This window comes from Sturnira hondurensis, unplaced genomic scaffold (genome assembly GCF_014824575.4).
Source record: "Sturnira hondurensis isolate 20B ecotype Veracruz unplaced genomic scaffold, ASM1482457v3 Scaffold0001203, whole genome shotgun sequence".
In the NCBI taxonomy this organism is placed as follows: domain Eukaryota; kingdom Metazoa; phylum Chordata; class Mammalia; order Chiroptera; family Phyllostomidae; genus Sturnira; species Sturnira hondurensis.
The window spans coordinates 58,702-68,513 of record NW_028073834.1 but is presented as its reverse complement, the minus strand read 5'-3'; the positions used below and the strand labels follow the sequence as shown (position 1 = coordinate 68,513).

The following is a 9,812-nucleotide window of genomic DNA, read 5'->3' as shown; positions in this document are numbered from 1 at the left end:
GTACCAACAACTGCCAAGATATTGGGAATGAGGACAAAGAAAGAAGGGGAGTCTTATGTTGGCCTTGCCTCATAATAAAGGCTGTACTCTAGTGTGCGTGTGAGAGAGAATTTTTAAGAAAGAATACAAGACATTCTAAAATTTGAAGAGTATAATTCCATACAAATATTTTCTCTGTACTACAGAACTCCTGCTAAGAAGCAGGAGAGAAGAAATCCCCTTCTCTTTCTTTCATTGGAATAACTTTCTGAATAAAAACCCAGGGGTTTTGTTTACTCTTTAACCTATAAAGAAATGTGATTCTCCTAGAAACTAGAGCAAAGTTATAGTGTTCCATTTCTCTTCTTCCTAAAAATAATTCAAGACTCATCTAGTCTCTTTGGAGAAGATGTTTAAGGGATGACATACCACTCCACATAAAGGAGCAAGTTATGTTGTGCATGGCGTGAATAATTAGCTGCATTTGAGTTTGGGTTTTAGAGCACTGTTGACTTAAGCAAAATATGCCTGCAATCCAGCTGCAGCTTGAGTTTGCTTGTTTTACCCTATTCAATACTGTCTGTCTCATCTAACAGTGGCCCTTTTCAGACCTTTCCAGGTACAGAAGTTTCACCAGATCTTCAAGCTCTGTTCTGCACACACGACTTGAACACATCTGGCTGATCTGAGCTTCGCCTTCAGTGAATATCTTCCACTGGCCTAAAAGGCAAACACAGAATGGCCTGGATATGTAACAGGTAACTAGGGGGCAATTAGGAGTGTAACCAATATCCCCAGTCCTTCCCCACTCATGCATTGACCCACCAGGGAAATTGGGATACAAATGTCAGGTGGTTTCAACAAAACAGCCCCAAAACACTTTTCTGGGGGCTAACATGGAAAATGGGCCATGGAATTTTCATTTCAAAACATAGCATTTTTTGTGTGTGCATGTGTGTGTTTTGTTTTCTTTTTTTAATTTAATTATTTTTCAAGTACAGTTTTTTGTCTATTACTCCCATCCCAACCCATCCCGGTGCTCCCCCCCTCCCTCCCATTTCTACCCTTCTTAGTTGTTGTCCATGTATCCTTTATATTTGTTCCTCTAAATCCCTCCCCTATTTCCCCTGAAATTCCCTCCCCTCTCCGCTCTGGTCACTGTCCCCCTGTTCTCTATTTCAGTGTCTTTGGTTATATTTTGCTTGCTTGTTTGTTTGTAATGATCCAAAGAATAATACATAACTGACTCCTCAAGAGTAAAATTTAAATATTATTCTCGGAAATTTTACAGTACATTTAACTTTTGCAAAATGCTCCATTATCAGATTGTTACTATTTAGGTAGTTCAGTTTGCACCAGGTCAAATGAGGCAGTTTGGAAAACAATACCTGTTACATTACTGGGGCTTTGATTACTTTGGGGGGCCCTTGTTTATTTACTGATTTTTTTTTCTTTTCCTGCCAACCTTTGTTAAAAACTGCTCAATTTTGCTTCCGGATATGCCTGTAGGCTGTACTTACTTCCTCCTCAGCACCCCTTAATCCCCTCCCATGGTTCCTTTTAGAGTTCCAGTCTACTCCAGATAAACAGGGCTGTACACCTTCTATTCTCTATTTTCTCCTCTCCCTCCATGGAACTGCACACACTTCAAAAGTGTCCTTACCGCATTCTCTATCCCACAATCTGTCATGCTAATTGAGCAAACATTTTTTTAGTGCACACTCCGAGCTGAGCACTGGAAACTTCTCCGTATCTCTGGTCCATTCCTTTTCTAGCTTTCCTGGTCCTTGAGAGTGGCAAGATCTTTCTTCTCCTGCTATCATCTTACTCTGTCAAATAATCTACATAACAAACTGCCCATCTTTGATAGCTTCTTCAGCCTTTTTTTTATTCACTCAGTGTCACACCTGGAGAGCTCCTAGTTCAAAGTTAGTAAGTTCCTTTTAATTCAGGCTATGTTGAACCTCCTTTTTTTCACTAGACATGTAAATACATGACCCCCTCCTTTGCAGACTCAATTTCTTGTTTCCTATTTCTCTATTTTATCCAACTTAGTGAAAAGGTAGGAGAAGAAAGAAGAGAAGGGTAAGGCATCAGTTTTTACTGAAGCCTTACTCTGTGTCAGAATCTGAGAAACACACTATATAAAGAGGCCAGGATTGTTCTTCTTTGTACCCAGATGATTCTTCAGGATCCTCTCATTACCCACTTCCCTCAGCTGCACAGTTTGAAGCACATGCCATCTTACTTCCATTATACATCTCAAACCCTGTTACTATCAGAAATTTTGTTTAATCTTTCAAGTCCCCCAGTGACTAGGAAAGTGCTTTGTTCACAGTATGAATGGAAACATATTCTTTGAAATTTTGCCATGTCTAATGTACACTTCTTTCCCAAAATTTTTTAGGGAAAAATAAGGATATGCATTATACATGGGTAGTACTAATTCTGTATCTATAAAAATGTTTTAAATTATTTGTTGTTATGCATTAAAAGTGTAACTCTAGAAAGCAATATATCTGTATGCAAAAATAATACCCTGAAATATGATAATCAGTTTTGTACGTAAATATAAATAAATAAATAACTGAATTAAAAAATAAAATGAAATATTTTTTCCTGAAGGTTTGGGCCAAAAACATGGGTGCACATTATATATGGCAAAATATGGTTAATTGGTAATTTCAAAAGTCACGTAATTGATCTTAGGATCCTAGACTCTGTCTCCTTTATTCCTTATTCACATGTAAGTACTCCCAGCTCCTCCATCCATTTGAATTTTCCTATATTCCAGTTTATTGTCTGTCAGTCTCCTGCAGAACAAACAACTGATCTCATCAACCTTATTTCCAGGGGCTAATGGGATACCTGTGCTCAGATGGCTATTAAGCATCTTAGACTAAAGATGTTTCAAGTGAAACTCATTTTTTCACCAAAACCTGCTTATTCTTCAGTTTTCCATTGGTGAATGGTATTATAATTCACCTAGTCTATAAAATTGTTAATATTGGAATCATTTTAAACTCATTTCTCTCTTTGATACTATTCTTGATGATTTAATCTTAGATGTGTCTCTCACAGTGACCTCTGCTCCCTTGCCTAATAGACTTAATACAGTTAATCACTTCCTATTTCAGACTATCACAAGTTCTTTCACTAACAGGCCAACACTCCACCCAGCAAGTGCCTCTTTCTATAAAACATATCTGAATGCATCCTTTTCTTGCTTTAAAATCTTCACCGCAGTTCTCTGGTCTGGAGATCAAGTCCAACTTCTTAGCATGGCATGTTGGGCTCCACAGAATCTGGCCTTATTGAAGTAGGTACTTAATAAATCCATCTGACAGGCAAGAGACATTTTCCAAAAACACTAGTTTAATATCACTACACTGTAAGTTTAGAGCAGCTACAAAATGCTACTTGCCTTATATCTGAACTTCTCACTGGCTTCTTTCAGGCCCTCTGACTAATTCCTGCCTCCAACTCTTGTCATCTTTCCGAGCACCCTATGTGGTCTTTGTAATTGTTCCTCAGCCATACCTACCCACACCTACATCCACACCCACACTTCTTGTTTGTTCCTGTCTGAGCCTTCTCTTCGGCTGCACTCTATTCCTGGACTGATTCCCTGACCTGTTGCCCAGTCACACCCTTCTCTTTCAAATCACACCTCCTCCAACTAAGCCCACCTGGCTCTCATCTCATTGTTCTTTGCAGATTCCCCTGAGCACTTAGGTATTTAACTCCTCAGAAGCATAGTAATTCATAGTGAAGGCACTTTCATGTTCTGTCTCGCCTATTAGAATTCCCTGTGGATAGATAGTTTGTCTTTCATTCCTTCAGAAGTGCTCCGAACCCCACGGTGCCTAGCAGTATGTGGTCCCTAGGCTCCATCTAGCGTAGGAAGTGGGAGAGCTACAAGTATGCTTGAGTGCCTGAATGCTTTTAAAGAAACATTACCACACAGGGGCAGTCCCAAAGACACAAACAGAGCTTTGATACAATTTAGGAATTGATATGCATTCATTCTCTTTTGTGTCTCATCCCCACCACCGGATGACATATCCTTCCAAATCTGAAGTCTCCATAACTATACCAGATCTGGAATCTTGTGAGCTTTCTTTAACCATCTTGAGAATCTGAGTTCATCAATTTCATTAAAGATGTTCAGGAAACCATGATCTGAGGTAGCTATGCTCAACTACATCTGGATTTGTATTCACCAGGTCCAGGCTTTTCAGTTCACATCCAGACACCCCACCCATTCCCTGCTAAGTCACCAGAGGAGAGATAGAACATCCTCTAATGTTGATATTGAACATTGCTAATGTTTCTTGAGAACACAGGAGGGACTTTATTTGGGGCTATGCTCCATTGAAAACTGGATGTGTTTTCCACAGAAGAGTAAAGAGAGGTACCACTTACTCAGGGTTGTCCTGGTCACAAGCTTGAAGTGATGGAGCTCCTCGAACATCCTTTTGGAGATCTTTTCAATATGGAAATGCTGCAGGATGCCTGGGCCAAGCAAAAAGTGGAGGAGGTGGTCAGGTGCTCTCTATCTGGAACCCACAGTCTCTTTTTCTGTTTGAGCTGAGCATATCATCTTATTACTGGGGCTTAGGAGTATTAAGCTGGTCTGTATAATGTGCTTAATCAGGAATTTGGATGGCTCAAGTGCTACAATTAACTCCATTTGTTTTCTTGGCTCACTGGCCTCCCCCTGGTTCTTCAGAGGATGGCGATAAAGGGAAATAGTGCTGCTGGCCATGGGAGTTCATCCTAGGGAAAGCCACATAGAATCAAACATGGGTGCTGTGGAGCTTCTGCAGCCAGAGGCATTATTAGAAATTCTGTCCTTGCCCCAAATCTGGGTAGACGATGTCCCTGCCAAACCAATGGGCAGTCCTCTTGGCTAAGCAGTGAGAGACAGCAGCGGTATTGAAAGCAGGTTGTTTGTGTAAATGGAGAAGCCATTCTTGTTCTTGAACTCACCAAAAGGCATATTTTCCTTTGAGGAACAGGCATATCTCCTTTAGATTTTTCTTATAAATAAAAATAAGAATAATTAAAATAAAGGGGATCCATAGTCTCAAAATTTCCTGAATAGCTTTTATCAAAATGACATGTAAACAACTGAAAGTGCCCTTGAAGTTAAGGAAAACCAGGTTATCAGCCCACTTAACTAATCCTCAAAAGGTCTACAAGGAGCAACATAAATGAAGCCTGGGTTTTCCTCTGCACACCATGCACACACCTGGATTACATAGCACTATAACAAGGTTATTTAGATGTTACATTAGCAAGTTGAAAAACACCCACACAGCTATGTGAAGTCAGCACTACTAGGGAAGTCAACAGAACAGTGCTTAGTCCTAGGTGACCAGTTACAGAGGAGCTAGGGAGCTAGAGACTGAAAATCAACATTCCTAGGTATAGAACAAAAAAATAAATGTGGACAAGAAATATTTGTGTTCTAGCATGTTTTTAAGGGGTAGGGAGGAACTCTTTCAAGAACAAAAGGTGGTAGTGCAAAGGGAGAGAAAAAACTCACAAATACTAGAGTAGTTATTTTTCCAAATATGGTCCAAGTACCATTTGCATTACAATCACCTGGCTACTGGTTAAAAATTCAAAAGTTTAGAACTACACAATGCTACTGAAGTCACATTTCAAGGGTAGGGGCAGGGAGCTGCATTTTAAACCACCTCCTTGCATGATGCTGAAACATACTAAAGTCTGAGCCTTATGCAGGTGCCAGTAGAAGAAAACATGTGCATGACTTTCCGATTGATCTCACCTCTACACTTGGATTCCTAGAAAACTTGACCAGACTAGATCAGTACTTGTTTTTCATATATGGAATGGTTTGAATAGCTGTAGGATTATAGTTAGCACAATGTGGCTTCATGTAGTAATGTGAATAATAAAAAAAATTGGACAGCATGACTGGCATTGTTCTTACATTCAAACAATAATCTTGAGGGTAGGGATAATGTTTTCAGTTTGTTTTACCCCAGAGTACATAGCATGATTCAAGAAACTTTGCTCCCTACCAAATGAATGGATTTTCATATTTGTGGGGCTTTGTGTTGAAAAGAATGGTAAACTACAGTTTAATAGTCTGCAATCCTGACCACATGGCTAGAATCACCTGTGGAGCTTTAAAAACCCACTTACGCTTAGGCCCCACTCCAAACCAATTAGTCAGAATCTCTGGAGGTAGGCCCAGGTATTTGGTACTTAAAAAAATCTCCCAGATGATTCTGATGTGCAGCTAGGGTTGAAAACCACTCCTCTAGCCTTGGATGTGTAAGAAAGACAACAAACCCCAAGGGTCAATGCTTACTTTTTAGCTCAAGCTAAGGTTAAAGTTAAAGGCCATAATAACAACTGTATTAGTCATGTGTTAGTTTCTAAACAATCAGGACATCTTCTGACCCAAACAGAGTAAAAAGTTGAACCAAAATTAAGGTGAGTTCTCCCCTCCTTACTTGTGTCCACGTTACAAAAACAAACAAAAAATAATTGTTTTACTCACCTTTTCGAATGGTCCAAACATGGACCTCCACCTGAGGTGGTCTCTCTGTCTCCAGTGCTATTTTTCTGGTAGTCTCCCCATCTTCCATGAACACAGACTCATATATGGGCATTGATTCTTCTCCACAGAAGTAGCCTTTGCTGTCAAAGCTTTGGCCTGGAAGTTCTTCTAGAATCAGGAAGCAGGTAGAGTTTCATCACTGTTTTCCAAAATTAGAAGCAAACTTCTGCATTTATTCATCTCCTTGTTTGTAACACCACATACTTATCAAAAGTGAACAATCAACAAAAATATTCTTACAGAGAAGTTACACCCATATTTCACTGTGTCAGCTTAGGCTGTCCCTATAACAGTGACCAAATCACAAAGGAGCACATGATCTTTAATTTAAGTCCACATGGTGACAGAATCCATAGTTCCGCAAAACACTGGCCTACAAACTAAAGTGGATCCACCAACCACCCCATAAGAAGTGGACCTCTATGACGAGGAAGAATGTGGCAGGGTACAAATCTCTTAGGCAATTAAGGGAACATAGGATTTTCCATGCTGGGTCAGGATTATTATCTATGTCTAGCTCAGTGTTACCAACAGAGACACAGGGAATGGTCTGAAAGAGGGCCTCGGTTAACTCCATTAATATCACTTACACATAGAAAACATCTATGACACTCATTTATGCATATATACTTGCCCAAATAATTTATCCAAATTGGCTTGAAATTTCTGAATGCTTTTTGATTTGTTTGTAAGGGGAATGATAGTACCAACTCAACACCACGGCTCAAAACTAGATGTCAGATTAGTCATATAGCATGCTATGCCAAAGGAATGGTTGGGAGACACAAAAATATTGGTCAACTCCCTCAACTATGTATCATTTAAAGTATAAACTAAACTTGGATTTCAGGTTCCAGGCATAAAGGTACCACTTCCAGATATTCATCTTTCTACTCCACTTTCCTCACTACTCAGCCCCCTACCAAGAAAAGTTTCTCTTGGTTGGTTACTTGTGAGTAAGTTATTTTGCTGGCCCCTAAGTGCTCTCCTCAGTGTGCTCCTCAGCTGTGTATTTAGAATGTACACTCAAACCCAGAACAACAAAGAGAAACCATGGACACTCTGAAAATTCTGAATAAGTGCAGAAATCATTTGTAAAAGTATCTGATAAAAGAGTTGAATGTTGAGTACTTTGGATCTGTGACTAATTAGGAAGATCACTGTTAGCCATTAGGATACATTTGGACTAGAGGTTGTAATCAAATTGCTATTGCATGTCTCTTACTGACCTGTTATCTTTCCCACTCCCACCACCATATTGGCACAATGAGGACAAAACCAAATCTTCTCTTGATGACTGCAGGTTGGATTGCTTAATTTGTAGATTATCCTATATCAATATAGGAATAATCTATATTGATAGATTAGGTCTTCTTTAGACCTTCTTTTTAGTTACTCAATTATTCAGTGGGCCATTCTAAAAAAGGTGATATATTAGGTATTTAAGGGGTGTGCTAACATGTTCAAGTGGGTGAAGGGAGAGGAGATCACTAAATGTACAGGGACTCCTATGTATATAATTGTCACCTTTAGAATGAGAGCTGGGTTCATTTGTTAAATTTTGCTCACCAGCTTAATACTGGCTATGGCTATAACTGCATTAAGAAGTCTATGATGGTACTGGAAGTACCTATAATATGCTAAAAATTCTCCCTTTGTCCTGAAGAGTCATCTATACAAAACCTCTTTCCCCTCCAAGAGCTTAATTCACTCATTGAAAGGAATCTATAAACAACAAAATCCATTCCTGATCCAACACTGGCTGGCACTTGAAAATGTTAAGCGTAAACCAAGGGTATCAAACTCATTTTCACTAGGGACCACATCAGCCTTGAGATTGCCTTTGAAGGGCCAAAATAATTTTAAGACTGTGTAAATGTAACTACTCCTTAACAGTTTAGCAGTTGAAATTACATTTGGCCCTTTGAGGACAACTGCGAGGCTGATGTGGCCCCTGGTAAAAAATGAGTTTGACACTCCTGGTGTAAATAGTGTGTCTCCTTAACTACTTACTTGGGAATATCCTCCTCATTAAACCTCCAAATGAAGGTGCTTTCTGGATCACTCCATGTTCATTTCCTTTCATTTCCTTTCAGGGAAGCAAGCCATGCTTGAAGTCATTTCTGGCCATTCCCACTTCGCAGTGGGTATGCTCCTGTTCTGAGCCCTCCAAAACTATGAAATTAAGAAACCATTTCCTTAGAGACGTGGTGATGACTGATGAGGATATTTTAGCAAAGCCCAGAAAACGTTTAAGTCTTAACAGAAGCTTTTTAATGCTGTAATCCCAAAGGATGTATGATTATAGGAATTCCTGGTATTAGAGTGGAATATTGGGTTGAGAGAGGAGTTGGAGAATCTTCAGGAAGTGGAAATCCTACACAACCCTGTAGGTGGCCATTTATATGTTAGGCAAGGCAGCCTCTACCAGACCAAAGGAAAGAGAGAAGGGTAAAATTCACATCCTTTATTGTGGCCCTAGTTTGTTATTGAAGGAGCCTGGAATCATTTGTTATTATAATGAATCTGTTGGCTGTATCATTAGTAAATTTTGTCTCTTTTCCCTTCTCAACATGAAAAACTGAATTTACTGTTTTTCCCTGATTAATCATTTTCCTCCACAATCCTTGGGTTTTTTTCCTCTGCCATGTGTTACTTTCTAAGAAGCCAGTGATGTCATGATCTTATCATTTCTCACCCCTTCACATCATTAGGACTCTACTCAATATCACTTCTTCAGAGAAGCCTTCCCGGACAATTCTTTTGAAAATGCCACCCCCTCGCCATTCACAATCACCTCGTATTTATTTTTCCTTCACAGTATTCATCACAATGTAAAATTACCTATTGGTTTGTGTTCATTGTCTTTTTTCTCCCACTGTAATGTAAGGAGCATGCCCGCAGGTAACCTTTGTCTGTCTTGTTCATCTCTGTACTCTCAGTGCCTGTAACAGTATCTTGCACACAGTAGGCACATAATATGTATTTCCAGATTGAATGCATGAACAAGTTCATGCCCCTTAATTGATGCGCTGAAGTTGATGAGTACCTGCAGCTGGTGCCCTGGCCTCTGGGTAATAAATATTGTTAGGCAATTTGACTATCAGGAGTCATTCAATATGCAGGCACCAATGTCTGGTTCACTGTGAGACAATTACACAGAAAGGAACAGAAACTCTCTCCTCCCATGTTGCTCAATCTCCACACACCTGAGTGGGAAAGCAGCTTTTTCACA

At 39.6% G+C, this 9,812-nt stretch overlaps 1 protein-coding gene across 3 annotated transcripts in view; it reads right to left on the bottom strand.

Annotated features, from left to right (window-relative positions):
• Window positions 1–225: 225 nt before the first annotated feature.
• CHRDL1 (chordin like 1) overlaps window positions 226–9,812 on the bottom strand; it is a 62,633-nt gene continuing 53,046 nt past the window's right edge. For 2 of the 3 annotated variants that reach the window (XM_037063333.1, XM_037063341.1), the window contains exons 6-8: window positions 6,518–6,685; window positions 4,405–4,494; window positions 226–699 (exon numbers count right to left, since the gene is read on the bottom strand). In XM_037063333.1, the coding sequence (XP_036919228.1) occupies window positions 569–699; window positions 4,405–4,494; window positions 6,518–6,685 (389 nt within the window). In that variant the 3' untranslated portion in view covers window positions 226–568. Of the gene's footprint in view, window positions 723–4,404; window positions 4,495–6,517; window positions 6,686–9,812 lie in introns of all 3 variants that reach the window. The other variant, XM_037063350.1, reaches the window with a different exon arrangement.